Source organism: Pseudonaja textilis, chromosome 1 (assembly GCF_049901715.1).
Source record: "Pseudonaja textilis isolate UNSWEBS1 chromosome 1, rPseTex1.2, whole genome shotgun sequence".
NCBI classification, from domain to species: domain Eukaryota; kingdom Metazoa; phylum Chordata; class Lepidosauria; order Squamata; family Elapidae; genus Pseudonaja; species Pseudonaja textilis.
Window position 1 is genome coordinate 129,093,657 of NC_141990.1, and position 16,393 is coordinate 129,110,049.

General features: G+C 38.4%; 1 protein-coding gene across 3 annotated transcripts in view; it reads right to left on the reverse strand.

Annotated features, from left to right (window-relative positions):
* PXDN (peroxidasin) overlaps positions 1-15,119 on the reverse strand; it is an 86,504-nt gene extending 71,385 nt beyond the window's left edge. Inside the window, exon 1 of one of the 3 annotated variants that reach the window (XR_015740139.1) lies at positions 14,745-15,081. Coding sequence is in view for 2 of the 3 variants with exons in the window: in XM_087916611.1 (XP_087772737.1) it covers positions 14,745-14,962 (218 nt within the window). In the remaining variant the exon portion in view is untranslated. Of the gene's footprint in view, positions 1-14,744 lie in introns of all 3 variants that reach the window. The other 2 variants (XM_087916611.1, XM_087916602.1) reach the window with 2 other exon arrangements.
* Between the last annotated feature and the right edge of the window lie 1,274 nt (positions 15,120-16,393).

Sequence of the window (16,393 nt, forward strand, 5' to 3'; positions counted from 1 at the left end):
GGCTGCTCTCAAATACTAAATAGAGTCAGCCATGCTTAATAGTTGGATGGAAGATTGCCTAAATCAGAGGTGGGGAACTATGGCCACCGAGGCTTGCTCAGAAATTCTGGGAGTTGAGGTCCAAAGGGCCATCGTTCCCCACGCCTGGCCGAGGTGTTCCAAGGCTAATGAATGGGTATCAGTCAATAATCGCATGGCTTCTGCAACACTGCTAAGAAAACAGTTCAGATGCTGTCATTAACAGGAACACACCTGGACTCAAGGGTGCCTTTACTGTTGATCTGAAACATAATACATTTAGAACTCTTCTAGCAAATAAATCTTCAAAATATACCAGCCATTTGTGTAATGTTAACATAGCTTGCACCTGCTTCTGTTAGCTTTCCTGTTCTGAAGGATTCTCTCCAATTCCAAACTACATTTACAAAGTGTCACAAGACAGCAGTTCCACAATCACTCTGAGTGGAAGGGGGACGCCTTAAAAAGTGTTTAACAAACAAGAGGTTGTGGATGGAATCTAGGAATTCTTCTGAGAGGAATTTTTAAGGCTTCAAGAGGTCAGCTGTTCTGACCCAGCATCCTTATGCTCCTTACATTCCTATTCTTAAGTGTCCTTCCTCTTATTTTGCCTCACAGATTACAGAGTTATTTCCCCTTTACAATAACAAGGAACGGTCTTACTTCTCCCACAAATTCTACATATGCAAGACTTTCTCAGTTGTAGACATTTTCCTACAATAATGTAAAGTGTTCTTTTAGCAGAAGAATTCAACATATAAATATTCCCTCTGTTGGTGATACTTCAATTTATTTTATTCTAAGTTAATTTTAAGAAAAGCAGACAAAAAGCTATATGAGCTAGGTGATTCATTATTGGATCACACATAAATCCCACAAAACAAAATTAATAAAGGATTCTGGGCAACAATGCACCAAATGCTCAAGGGAAGGGGAAAGAATGTAATCCTTGTCAACAGTCTCTTTTTTTCACTGTTATGGAAACAGGATACAGGTGCAGAAAAACAAATATAGGCTTATAAAAATTGAGTCTGTATAGATTTGGTGCATAGGAGAAACACTGCCAATATTGCAAACAATCATAAAGCTCCACATCAGTATATGCCAAGAGAATTTAGACCTAGTCTACAACTATTTATTCATTCTTTTCTAAAATATTGCACAGAAGTTTGTCAGTAAAGGAAATTTGGAGAAGATTTAATTGGCTCCTTTTAAACATTTACATTCAACTTTTTGGCATAAGCAGTCAATACTAAAACATCAACAGGATAATGAATAAAGAACATGTCTATAAAATTCAAAGTCTTCAGATTACCACCAAACACTACTAACAGCCTGGGTATCTTAAAGAAATTCTGAACTATGAAGCAAGTCAATGACATAATTTCTGAAGGTACCATGAATGTAAAGGCTATATTACAGGAAGTCCGTAGTTAACAACTGCCCTGTTTAGCAACCATTTGAAGTTACAATGGTGCTGAAAAAATAACTGTGCAACTGGTGCTCGCACTTATGGTCATATAATCGAGATTCAGGACTACCCAAATAGTGTTTATAACCGTTCCAGTGTCCCATGTTCACATGTTTGTCATTTGCATGCTTCACAGATGGTTTCTGCTAAAGAGAGACAATGAAGACAGTAAAATCACAAGTTGTGCTCATGAGATGACTCAATAATCCATAGTTATTTGCTTAATGACCATGGCAGAAATGAGGCTGTATGTCTGTCACTGTCTCGTGTTGTCTCACTTAACTGTTGTGTTATTTACTGACAGAGTTGCTAGTCCTAATTGAGGCTGTTAAGTGAAAAATACCTGTACTTGTTGCTAGAAGTCAAAAAATTATAATGAGATATTATAGTAGGGCCATGGCAGTACAGAAAGATCTTTGTATTCCAGTTGAGATTATTACGTCACAGCATCTAGCCTAGCTGGGCTGATATCAAACTAAGTAAGCTTAGATCAACTCAGAATATTATCAAGAAATCCCTAATCCCTAGCCTGCAAAGTTGAAAAATATGTCAGAAGAAGGCAATTAGAAACCACTTCCATATTGTTGCCAAAAAGATCATATAAATCTATATATATAGACACCAGAAATCAAACTTGGACTTTACTTTTTATTCTTTTAGTAACTCCACAGAATCCAAACTGCAGAACAAGAAAGAGCTAATATCCCACAACCAGCTGCAAATAAAGTTGTTATATAGACAGCTGTGTTGTTTCTCCAGACACAAACCAAATTTCCCTCCTCTGGCTCCCTCCAGATATTTTAAATGTTCGTATCTCTGTCATCAACTGATGCCCATAGCTAATTGAGAGGAAAATGCAAGGACAAAAATGTTATCTAGCCAAAATATACCTCACCTGGAGAAACAGATATCCCCAAGAAAAGTTTCCATATCAGTGTAACTTATAGTCCCTGAATATGTGAAATAAAGCTGAGTACTATCGAAACTGAAGTTGTCAAGCTTTGGAGTCCAGAAAGAATCAAATAGATTTAATCTCCTTCGTATGTTCAAATTAGGAACCAAAGGGAGAACACATTAATCAGTGTAGCATTTCTCTCTCTCATGCACAAGAACATAAGATGTTTCTCTTGCACACATACCATCAACCATGAATAATTATAATCATCAACATCTGTCAAGAACATCTATTCACAACTATTTATTTTTCACTAACCTCAGAAAAATGAGGCACTTACAGACCAAGAATGTTTGTTAGTCTAGCACTGCTTATCTAGCTAGGTCTTACACTGAGCAAAAGACCCCTATTTTTATCTTTTGAAAAGTAACAGTCAGAAACATACTGCCTCTGCGCCTATTGTTGATTTTGCCTGATGTCAAAAACTCCAGATTCCTCTAAGAAGTTCTCCTGAAGAGCCTGAGGACAGTATTCTTCCATTGTTCCCCCTCTGTGGCATTTTGGATACATTACTCTGGATTCTGCAGATGGACAGCAAGATTAGCAGAAACCTCCAAGAATCTTGTATGTATAATAATTCATACTTTCACTACATTATGTACCTCAAGTACTCGGAAAAACAGAAAGGTCTGACCATTTTAAAATGCGTTGCCTTTGTCTTTTTTACTGGACTTTCCCAAGCACTGTATTTTTATTTCTTGAAGAAAATATATGGGGTGGCTAGGACTTGAAAATGACTTTTTAGCCCACAAACAATAAACAATCACTCATTCAATTAATTCATTCATCTGCCCACTAATCCATTAAATAATTCCTGATAATCAAAAGACTCTTGGTGGACTACAATTTCATCAAATTATAAAATCAATCAAAATAAGCAATAATAATAGTCAAGATAGTTCTTCCAAGATACAAGTCCTCTATAAAAGACAAACAGCCACCAGTAGGTTAAGAGATATAGGTTTTTTTAGTTCCAGAATTTAAAGAACCCAGTCAAAATCATTACAGAAGTGTTAATAATTCACAACTTAATTTTTTATCACTATTATTAATTTTTCATCTGAACGGGTATGTTTAGCCTTAATTCAATACAGTGTCTCCTTTGTTGAATGAACAGTACCAGAGGGTACATTTGCTTTATATATTCTAGTGAGATGGATAATTTTTTTAAAAAAAAAAGATCAAGATGAGGCCTTTTCTTATTTCCAGGACAGTATTTTGCTGTGGTATTCAGACAGAATTTAAGGAGAATGCTCAGCTTTTAAAAAATTAAGAACATTCATAATTGCTTTAAATAAAAAGCTTCAAATCATGGCTAGCCCTATCTAAAGACATTATCAAAGATGGCCAGAGTGTCATTTAATTGGTGCATTTTGATGGAATATACTGTGGATCAAAGTTCCTCATTTGAAATATCCCACTTCCATTTGAACTGTAACTAATGAGCAATTCAGTGCTATACAAAGCCTCTTCTTTATCATTACTTTCTCAATCTGCCCAGAATACTCTTCCCCAGAAAAAGCCAGAGGGAAAATATGACTCCTGCAAATTCCACAGCTGTGTCTGCCATTTCCAAGACTGTTTTCTTAGTCTCATATATGTTTGTTAACAGCCTGAGCCTATTAATCCACTGTGCCTGAGTGCAAATTAGAACATGCAACTCAACAGTACAACTTGTGTCCTGGCAACAATTAAGGTCAAAAACAGATGCAAACATTCGGTATTCTAAAATTGAAACTAAATACAAATATGCAAGTTGCTAATTTTATGGAATAGAAGAATACTTGATATATTGGAGTGATGCAACTGTTTCACCAGATAAACTTTAGAGCTGATTGAATGGTTGTTACAGAAAAAGAAAAATGGAAGATAAAACTAAAGCTTCTGGCTATAAAGAAAACAAAACTTGAGTGCAGAGCTGTGACCCAATGGCTGAAATGCAGTAGCTCAATAAAAGTGGTATGAGTCAAGGGCCTGAGGAAACAACTCTCTTTGGATTTTATTGCTTGTAATAATGTAAAGAATACAATAAAAGTGGCATTGTTTATAGAAAGGCTACATGATGTTGTATGTAATGATAGTTTAGAGATGATAATATAACTTTGGACTCAAACAGCAAACGAATTGCAATTTAAATAAATGTTCACAAACAATACAGCAAATTATAGAATTAATGCAGTGTTTCAATATTTATCCATTTTCCCAGATGATAGAGGTGGTTTAGGGAAGGAATCTAATGTACATCAAAATTGTGAACATAAATGTGGCTAGTCTTATCTAAATATACAGAATATTGAGATGTATAACATAAAGTAGGTAAATGCTACCATCTTATAAAGTTTTTAGGATTTTTAACTTTGCACTAACTTTAAGATACAAAATCCCTAGAACTTGTCTTTCTCAGATACCAAAAACTTAACTGCCATTCTCATACAAAGGAATTTGGAGGGAATTCATCAAGACTTACAGTTCTCTTGTGGAAGTAAGAAAAAAAATTAAAGTCAGGGAACAGGAAGAAATAGCCTCCCCATTTCTTTAGGGCAGCTGGGGAGGTTTTTTGTTTTTTTAAAAAAATAACTAACACATAACACACCAAACATCCTGGGTTGCACGCTGCTAGCATTCAAAACTGAATATCCTGACTAGAAGAAGGGATGGCTAAGTTTTTCCATGTTGTGCCAGTATATATATTTGATAAAATGAAGTAGAGTTCTTAAAAGTTAGTGTCATAATAAATATTTTAGTCCTTAAGGCATGAAAAGCTACTTGTATTAAAAATGCAGAGTTTTCTTCTTCAGTTATAATATCTGCTGAGCTGAGGTTTACTGCCAGTAGTAAAACACGCTGCTCCTGTTACATCTACATTTATTAGGATACCTTTCCTGCAACTGGGGCTCTTCAATAAAATGAATGATAACAAGTAAACCAAGCCCTACAGCATAGGTCGAGCCAAAATGATAGCAGAGTCTCCAGTTTATGCAAAGTTTCCTAATGGATTTAAAACAAAGCAGCCTGGGGAAACAGGAAACAGAACAGGAGAAAGGATTGGGAAGGAGACCTTTCCCTAATCGCTCTTGGCATAATGGTTCCCAAATAGATTCTAGAATCCCTAGGAGTTGAAATCTCACAAATCTTGAAAGGTTGGGAAAGAGGAATTGGAGAGAAAATAGGCATGAGGGGTGGGGTGGGGTGGAAACCTTCTGAGACAGCTAGGGTTTCCAACTGTCTTTGGAGATTCTCAGTCATCCAGGTCATGGTTGTCCCAAGGTACTTTTTCAAAAGGCAACTGGGCTTTCTTTGTTTTACCTTGAAGATGTTTCATCCAAGAAGCTTCTTCAGAACATCTTCAATGAAAATCAAAGAAAGTCCAGTTGCCTTTTGAAAAAAGCATCTTTGGGACAAGGTTTCCAACTGTTTTCTCCTGAAAACTCAGCTGGAATTTTGCATTTATATTGAACTTCTTCATGACTGAAAGTCTCCTTCAAACCGAGCCTAGCTCTGATGACTTCATGGACCCAATCATAGTCAGTCTTGGCAACAAAACTTAAACGGTTTACTATAATGTCATGGGTTTTTTTTCAATTTCTAAGTCCAGTTTGCCTGTAGCCCTGGTGGTTTCCAATTCAAATAATGATCAGGCCTCACCTTGTTTAACTTTCCCAAAGTGAGCCAAGTTTAGCCAGGCGCTGCTGTTCACTTGAACTGCATTGATGCACTGGTGCCTCATGAAAAGATGATTCCCTCAAGCACAGTTGATTCAACTTGCTTGCAGAATACAGGTGGTTCTTGACTTACAACTGTTCATTTAGGGACTACTCAGTTACAATGACACTGAAAAGAGGGACTTACACAGTTTTTCAGTTACAACCTTTGCAGCATCTCCATGATCATGTGATCAAAGTTCACATGCTAAGCAACTAATATTTATGACGGTTGCAGTGTCCTAGAGTCACATGATCCCCTTTTGCTACCTTCGGAAAAACCAAGTCAAATGGGGAAGCCAGATAGAATAGAATAGAATAGAATAGAATTCTTTATTGGCCAAGTGTGATTGGACACACAAGGAATTTGTCTTGGTGCAAATGGTCTCAGTATACATAAAAGAAAAGATACATTCATCAAGAGTCAAGAATCATCAGGTACAACACTTAATAACAGTCATAGGGTACAATAAGCAATCAAATCATACTAGGAAACAGTCAATATAGATCATAAGATACAAGCAACAAAGCTACAGTCAAAAGTGGGAGGGGAGGGGTGATAAGGAGTGATGAGAAGATTAACAGTATTAATAGTGCAGACTTTGTAAATAGTTGGATAGTGTTGAGGGAATTAGTTGTTTAGCAGACTGATGGCATTCAGGAAAAAACTTTCCTTGTGTCTAGTTGTTCTGGTGTGCAGTGCTCTATAGTGTTGTTTTGAGATAAGGAGTTGAAATAATTTATGTCCGGGATGTGAGGGGTCACTTAACAACTGGGTTACTAACTTAACAAGTGCAGTGATTCACTTAACAACTGAGGCAAGAAAAGTCATAAAGTGGGGCAAAACTCACAACAATATAAATTCTGGGCTCAATTATGGTCATAAGTTGAGGACTACCTGTACTTCATAACCTGAGATGCTAATGGTACATCTTAACTTTTAACTATGCCATCATTACAATTTGGAAATTAACCACGTAGGATAATTCTAGAATGAAAAAAAAGGAATGGATACAAATGGGGCATTTACAAATAATGTAAAGGAGTCCCTAGGCTACCTTCCTAAAGGACCTTCCAATCTTTTCCTCACTACCCTTTCCCTTTGCTGACATCGGAGTCACAGTAAATCTGAAGATTTCATCAACAAAGGGGTGAAAGAATCCATTCTTTGGCAGATGGATTTCAGTCAGCAGATAGGTACTGTTGATATTACTCACTGTATTTTAGCAATGAAGCTTAACAAATAGATCTGACAATAGAAGGTTATTAACAGATCTCATCAGTAAGTAAAGCTACAATCAGAAGTTGTTTAGGCAAGCAGGTGGCAAACTGCAGTAGCATAATGTATTTTTTAATGCTAGATGTAATGGTCATGTGGAGGGCTTACCACATTAATGTGGTAAGTGATCTCTGACACATCCGGAGTCCATATACTGCTCCTTCTGCTGAATGAAGCTCATCTCTGCCTCTTGCTCCTGTCCCGATAGCATCACTACCAGTAGTTCTGTGTATGCATAAGTGAGGCATATGTAATAAGTGACTCTTTCTTCATGTTAGACCTATTTCTGACATGATAAGAGACAGACTTTAGTGGATTGAGTTGTTTTTCCTAACTTTAAATTTCAAAGCAAGCTATTCTAATGTGGGAATCATGCTCAGTAACCTAAATAGGTTCTTTGCAATGAAACCTAACAGTAATCCTTCAGTATAAGGCTGATCCACTGCAGCTGGCCCTTTAATACTATTTTTCCTACCTTTCAACAACATACAATTCTCTTTCATTCTACGCTTTCTAACAGAGTTATAAATGCTTATATGCACTACTTGATGAAAAATAACTTTCCCTCAAATTAGAAGAATGCTAGCAGAAGATAAATAGGCGACTGCAACAACGGCAGCGTCGCAGCTGTCCAAATGAAAGCAAGTCTGCAGGCTTTCTCCATCTCTTTGCTTGGGTCTTAGACTTTCATTTAGCTCAACTCTCTTTTGAAAGGAATCAACTGCTCCAAGCAACAAGAGCTGCAGGACAACAAGAACCCAAAGTTGGTAGCCTATGAGGTGCCTTCCTCCCAACATCTCTCACATTCCATTCCAGCTGAGCCAGGACTCATTTTTTTGCTTTTGCTTGGAACCACCTTGTCATTTATGGCCATCATTGCATTTTCCCCACTTTCTTTTATGTCTACCTCAAAATACTCTGGGTTTTACACATCTTGCCCCTCCCTTTTTCATATGTACCTGGTATTTACTGCTACCATTACCTATCTTATCAAGGGATATCTTTATCTGGTGTCCTTTCCCTAACATCAGCATGTCAAACAAATAAAAGTCCCATAACCCATAGCTTTAGAGTCAAGTATCCTGCCCCATAAAAGCGATTAAACCTTCTTCTAGTGTTTTAAACTTTGGAGCATATGATGGGGAAAACAGCCCCACCCCTTCTTTTGGTGATAGAGCAATCTCACAATCAATAAATAAAATTACTTCATTAAAAAAAAGAAAAGGCAAGAAAATCCCTTCTCATTTTTAAGTAGTCAAAGGTAAAATGTTATTAGTATATGTTATTTATATATAATATGGATACATACACACACGCACACACATAAACGCACACACACATGTATCATACGTATAATGTTATATATGGATATAATAGTGTATAACATGGATGTAAAATGGATCCGGCTACCAACATCTCTGAGTATATTTATATACTGGATCTATCCATGAACCAAGGTGGCACAGTGGTTATGGTGCAGGCCACTTCTGCTGACTGCCAGCTGCCTGGAATTTGGCAGTTCAAATCTCACCAGGCTGAAGGTTGACTCAACCTCCCATCCTTCTGAGATGGGTAAAATGAATACCCAAAATTGTTGGGGGGCAATATGCTGACTCTCTAAACTGCTAAGAGAGGGCTGTAAAGCACTGTAAAGCAGTATATAAGTCTAAGTGCTAAGTGCTATCCATGTATATACATATAGATATAATGGATAGTGTCATGTAAACCAGAATTGATCAGATTTTTTTTAACTACTAAATTTATACCCCACTTTTCATCCAGAAATTTCTTTGATTTACACAATGAGCTCCCTGCAGAATCAGAAATAAATGGTAACATAAGAATCAGGAAAAAAAACAGCAAAAACCTATTGATAAAATGTTTAGCCAATAATTATAAGCAGCATCTAGAAAATTGTGTTTACGATGCTGAAAACAAAATGTGATATAGCATTAGATCCATCTTTATATTACTGTAATATTAACTCAATTCAACGCCAATTCAACATAAGGAAAAGAACAGCCACATTTTGAAACAGGTGAGAAGAAAAATCCTAGAATTGAAGGAGAATCCTACCTATAAATTTTGATTCCTATTTCCATGGTAGGCAGATCTTCTGCATACATATGGTTTAAATTTTATCAGCAACAAAGCCTGTGAATTTCTGTTGTAAGCAAGTTCCAGAATATAGCGAGAAATGCCTGCACAACTAAGTATTTACCACCATGCCTGCCATGACGTCTGGTATTGGTGAACTCTTAGACCAATATATAAATAAGAGCACACTCCTTTTTTTAACTGCCGGAAGAAAAAGTTTTGCAAAGCACATTGACAAGCTCTGTACCTTAGATCTGTTTGCTCAGCGGTCTGAGGATTTGATTGAATAGAGAAAGAATAGAGAAAGGTGCGGAAGCAGCATTGTTAATTACTGAAAAGATCCAGGGTGCAGACTCTTAGAATACAACAGTGTCCAAATGCATTTATTTATCAATGTACAAACTTGGAGGTTAATATGGAAATATAGTATGGAAATGTACATACTTGATATAATGTAAGCACAACTCCTATATAAATTAAAGCCTCACTATTCCCATTTTCAAAAATTAAGCACTGGTCATACTTGTTCTGAATCAGTTACATCAAGATCATGTGATTCTGTTCCCCTCCAATAATTGTTTTGCCTATTTTCTTTCCTAACTTTTGGGGGTGGGGGCCATCTTCTTTCTTTCAAGTGAGGTATAACAGTCCATCTAACATCCCCTCACAGTACCTATACACATACACTTTTTCTGTAAAACGAAGTAACTCTCTTTGTATGAAGAGGAAAAGAGGCTACTCCTTTTTGGTTGCTCTGTTTGCTTGTCCAGCTCTTCATTTAATAAAGGAGTTTTTTTTTCTCTCATTTCTGCCTCTCCATCAACATTTGAACAAATCCCTTTTCGACAAAGAGCAAGGAAGAACACTTGGCCAATTTAGCCAAACTCCTCTGAGTAGCTTGTCTTGTGATATAAATGCACACCTATTTTTATTTTATTATTTTCACCGTTTTAAAATTTCAGATCGCATACCATATTTTTTTTTCAACTTGATGGATGACCTCACCCAGGAACTTCATGTAGTTGTTAAACAGGAGTGAGGAGAAGATGGAACCTGTGGAATCCAGCAAAGACCTTTCCTCCTGCACCAACACAGCCTGAAAGCAACCCCGGAGAAAGGGAGACCACAAAAATGTGCCTCCCACTCCCCTAATTTGATCCAGAAGGATACCATTGTGATTGATGCTGCTTATATTATTACCTTATCAATTAAAACAGCCAAAATGATGCATATATATATACATACATACATACATACATACATACAGATATCAGCAAATGGAATATGGAAAAATCAAATTTAAGCTAGAGTTTCTGGGATATGATCTTAACCACACGACTATCATTTTCAAAGAGAACATCACAATTCACCCTGAAGTCCTGAATCTCCCTGATTAGGAATTGTGGAATTCACCTAAGGGAGTCATCAAGGATGAATATCAAAGACTTTGCCAAAGATGAAGAAATAGAAGTTGTCAGAACGAACTGTGGAAATTGCTAAGGTAAAAGAAGACAAAAATTTCTACTGCAAACTAGTCCCTACTAGTGATCTGACAATAATAAGCAACTTGCAACCTTTACTGGAAAAACCAATTTACTTATAATATTAACTAGAGAAATCAGGGGGACCAAATACATAAAGTTAGATATTTTTTTGTCTTAGTGAGAATGCTGCAAATCGTAGTGAAATGAAAAGCTTTGATTTCATTAAACCAGAATTCAACTTTGGTGAAATAAAGAAAAATAAAGTTCTTAACTCCTGTTAAGGTGCCCATATTTTATTGACATTTGGGGATGCAGCAGAGAACCAAAGCAACTCAGAATTCGGAAAACCCTGGATTTGGGGATTCGCAATCATAAAGACTAAAAGATTCTCAAAACCCTGGATTTGAGGGATTTGAGGATTTTCAATCATAGAGACTAAAAGAATAGAAAGAGGAGGAATCTTATGTCATCAGCATAAAATTCACTCAAATTGCAGAAAGTTACAGAAATAGGAGGCATTTCTATTTTACTTCTTCAATTTGCAAGATTGCCAGACCAATGGCACAATTTTATACCAATCTAGACTTAAAACAAAGACTTTCCTACTTTATTTTGCAAGACTGTTTCCACACATAACACTTCATTTAACAAGCCATAAATTGCTGTTTCAACATCTTGTAAACCAGTGAGATAAAGCACAGTGGTTTTGTTCATAGAATACACTCTGCTGGAATGCTTACGATGCTTAATTCCTATCTCAGTCGTAGCAATTTGCCTTCAAACTATGACATCCAACATCATGGACAAGCTTTAGACAGACCAAAAACAAATAAAATTTCTTCTGTTCTATGTAGTATGGAAACAAGAGGAAACCCGATTATTTTACACACAGATTACGACATTCATATATTTTAAATCTGATGATACTTTAATATTGAAAACACACGTGCTATCATGAAGTCCATATTATAATTAAAATTTAGGCACTTTGATAATGTAACATGGAAAATAAAGTAATGGTGTTTCAGATTTATTGGGCAGATGTGTATACAAATCCAGCTTATTCATTTTTCAACAAATGGTGTCTCTGTACCAGGAGTATGCAATGATACCCTCTGAATATTTTGCATCACAACTCTCACAAATCTCAGCCAGCATGATCTATAACCTAGGATTATGTTGGTTATTATTAAAGCACCTAGGTAATGCCACCAGATTGTCAATTCTTGATCTACAGAATATGACATAAGACTAACATCTAGACTTTTTAATACAATGATTTACAACCAAAACTCCAGGGTCAATTGGGGTCGTAAGTCAAGGACTATCTGTATGAATACTTTTATCAATCAACTATTATTCATAGATCTATTTAAAACTTCTGACTTGACAGAAAATTTCAACATAAAGCCTCATTGAGGTTCATTTGCAAAAGGGAATGACAGGAAATGTCATAAAGAATGTTTTGAGCAAAACAAAAGTTCTCTGTCAGTGTAGTCTTTCAATGTAATGCAAAAAACATTAAGCACCCATTTTCCACATTAGTCAGATATTTAACAACTTTTATAGAATTTTGAAGAACATCCAATGAAAAGATCATGTATTAAGCCAAGGCTCAATTAATGGCAAAATAGCACTTTTTATTTTTTGGTTTTATGAAACAAAAGAAAATATTCTTAGAGGAATTTAAACAACTCAAAAGCAATTCTTCACTAGGATTTATAAGATGTTACAGTATGGTTAATTACCATAACATTTAGAAGTAGACACAGTTCCAAGCATATTTATCTGGAAAAATTATCCCAAAACATGTAAGAGGACTTATTTCTGAATAAATAAAGAAAAAGTAATTCTTGTCTGACAGAAATACGTCTGAAAAGTCAAAAAGTTGAACATTGGAGTCTTAGTTTGTTGATGCACAAGAACATGAACATTACATGTAATTTAAAAAAATCAATGGTTTTGTATATATTGTATTTATATATTTTTAAAAGAGAAAGAATTGAAAACACTTTTTTTAAAAAAAATGCCAAAAGTCAATTCTTAGAAAATCCCAGATACCTGGCTGCCAGAAAATTTAAAATATTTATATAGCAGCCTGTAAAGAACTGGCTCTTGCAGACTTTAACTCCTGTAACTTTGAAGCAATTTTCCATATGGAGTACACTAATACCTTCTCCACTGTTGTCCAAATATGCTGGGACATACTTGGACAACGTAGCTTAAATTACCAGCCAATATAGCTAGGTGCCAGAAATGTTAGGAGTCCATCCCATTTGGAATTGGGGAAAGTCAATTCAGGCTATGCCTTTTTGTGAGAGTATTACCACAATATGAAAGAGCAGATGTCTTTAGTTTTTAATCTCAGAACTGGAGGCTACATAGGGAAACAACAAAAAAGATTTCGAGAAGGCAGTGACAAGTCATTTCTGTACTGCTGCCAAGTGAACTATATGAATGTGTTTCTCAAGTGACTAGGACTTAGGTTAGAGGACTCGTAGCAAATGTGGAACTATCTTGTTCACATCCATACAATACACAAGTGTAAAGGTAAGTGGGTGGTGGTTTATGCATCTTTTTCGGAAATGGACACAGATGTATCTCAGTATTTCGAGACTACAGGATCACTTCCAGATAACTGCATACAAATGGATGTGATTACAAACAGTGAAGTCAAGCACTGATGTTAACTGTCAAGCACCATTTTTAACTGTTCACCTACAGTAGGCTTGTTTTATAGATGCTTTTAAACACACACACACACACACACACACACACACACCCCTGTCAATGGAGTATTCCTTATAGTTGTTTCCTTCTCTGATGAAAAATGTCATACATGCCACTGATAAGATTTATGTTTTAAAACATGAATCGTAACTGGTTACAATGGGGAAAGGAGGTAAAATTAAAATTCATACACAAATATTCATGTCTGACTGTTTTGTTTACAAAAATTTTGAAGGCACATGTGAAACTCCCAACTCCTTGGCCCAAGTACAAACCATATATACAAAAGTCACATTCCCATAATGAGAATATAGGCATAAAAATTACAACTGTGCCTAGTTATAAGATTTTCAGGATATCCCATCGGACCTTTCCACAGATATTCTGAATTCCAGTTAAGTAGAAAGCCACTAGTGTAGAACAAAGACTTTTCGAAGCCTTTGGAAAAGATGCACAAGCTTGCCTTAGTGGTTAAGTGCCTAAAAAAGACAAAAGCTTACAGGTCAAACACTCAGAAAAGAAAGTCTAAACCAAATGACTACGAAAAACGAAATCACATAAGGCTTTTTCTATTGAAGTTGGTGCAGTGAAAAGCCCACCACGAATTCAACTGAAGCCCCTGCCGTTATTGAACACAGTGGAAACAATCCAGGCAAGTCACAAACGCGGTTAACTTTTCAACGCTAACTTTTAGCCGGAAAGTCGCCAACTCTCGAATCCTTTCCGAGTTTCCCACAGCTAAAAACTCCATTTAAAGGCTACTTAACGTCGCCGGGTCGTGGATCTCTCCCCGCCTTGCAACTTTTGGAGCTGGTGGATGGCGGCCAAAGACCTCCTCGCAGAGCAAACGACGAAAATTGCGGCCGGAGCAAACAAAAGAAAGCCCACAGCTGAGCTCCCCTCCTTAACCCGCAAGAGCCCCTCGAGCGGCAAACAAAGGGCCGCACCTAGGACGACCCCCGGCTTCGGCGGTGCCCTTCTGGCCGCCCCAAAAGACGCTCCCACTTACAGGATGGTGGTCTGCGGGGCCACGGCCGGGACGCTCTCCAGCATGAGGTGCATGCAGCGCACCGTGGTGCGAAAGCAGAGGCAGCGGCTGGGGCACCACACGCTCCCCCGCTGGAGCAGCGGCGGCGGCGGCGGGGCCGGCGCTGGGGGCTGCTGCGGGGAAGCCAGCGGCAACAGGAGCAGCAGCCCGCAGCAGAGTCCCGGGAGGCTCCCCGCCATGCCGCCGAGCGCCAGCGCCAGAGAGACTGCCAGGGGGCGAGGAGGAACGGCGGGCGGCGGCGGCGGCAATCCTCGCACTGTCCGACTAACCCCGCGGGCAGGGAAGCTGCGGCAGCGAGCACCTCCCCAGCACTCGGCCCGGAGAGGGAGGAGGAGATGGGGGGGTGTGGGCAGCTGCTGAAGCGACCGCCCCGCCGGCTAGCCTGGCCCTGTCGTGGATTCCCCTCCGCTCCTCTCTCTGCCTTGTGAGGAGCTGGACTTGCTTTCGCTCTGGTCCCTCGGGAAGGCGCGGAAGAGCCCGACCGAGGCCAGTCCCCCCCCCCCCCTCCTGCTTTCCCGCCAGCTGCGAGGAGGGCGAGCGCCGGGAAGAGGGGAAGCGGCGCAAAGTGGCTCCCTTTCCCCTGTTGCAGTTTGAGGGGAGGACTGCTGAGGCAAAGAACAGAGATTCAGAGGGCTGGAGGGATCTTAGAGGTCTTCTAGTCCAACCTCACTGCTCAAGGCAGGAGACCTCATACTTTCCCGGTCAAACGATTGCTCAGGCTCTTCTTCAAAACCTCCAGGAGGGAAGCTGTTCCCTTGAGCTTCCCCGGGAAAGCTGTGGGAAAGGGCGGGGTCTTTTTTTTTCTTTCCCGGCCCAGCTCTTGCCTCGAAGACTTCTCTCCCGGGCTTTCTGTTTTGTGCCGGGAGGAGGAGATGTGCGAAAGTCCCTCACGTTCATGCTGATTGAATGGAAGGGTGTTTGTGTGCGTGTCCTTATGGGGCGGGAGGCTATTATATAATTATTTACTTTTCTTTTATATATATATATGGATCTTTGGTTGTTCGGGTTTTCTCCCGCGTAAGATTCGAAGTATCTAGGCAACGTTTCGATGAAGTCTCATTCATCATCTTCAGGCTTCTGTCTCCGGCTCTGTGCTTCTCAATCTCACTTCACTCTGAGAAGCACAGAGCCGGAGACAGAAGCCTGAAGATGATGAATGAGACTTCATCGAAACGTTGCCTAGATACTTCGAATCTTACGGGAGAAAACCCGAACAACCAAAGATCCACATACAAATACCCGCGAGAACCTCAGAAAACATATATATATATATATATATATATATGTATATGTATATGTATATGTATATGTATATGTATAAATCATATATATATGATTTTATACTCCTGTAAGCTGCCTTGAGTCGCCATGTGCGAATAGGTGACAAAATAAATAAATATATATATATATATGATGTTTTTATACCCCTGTAAGCCGCCTTGAGTCGCCATGTGCGAATAGGTGGCAATATAAATTTTCTAATAAAAAAATACAACAGTTCTCATCGCAAAAGGAAAATTCCCGGGTTACAATCCTCAGGTGTTAGTTTTGAGAGGAGTTTTGAAGCCGAAATGTGGACCGAAATCATGGTCACCAATAGGCTTGGAGGC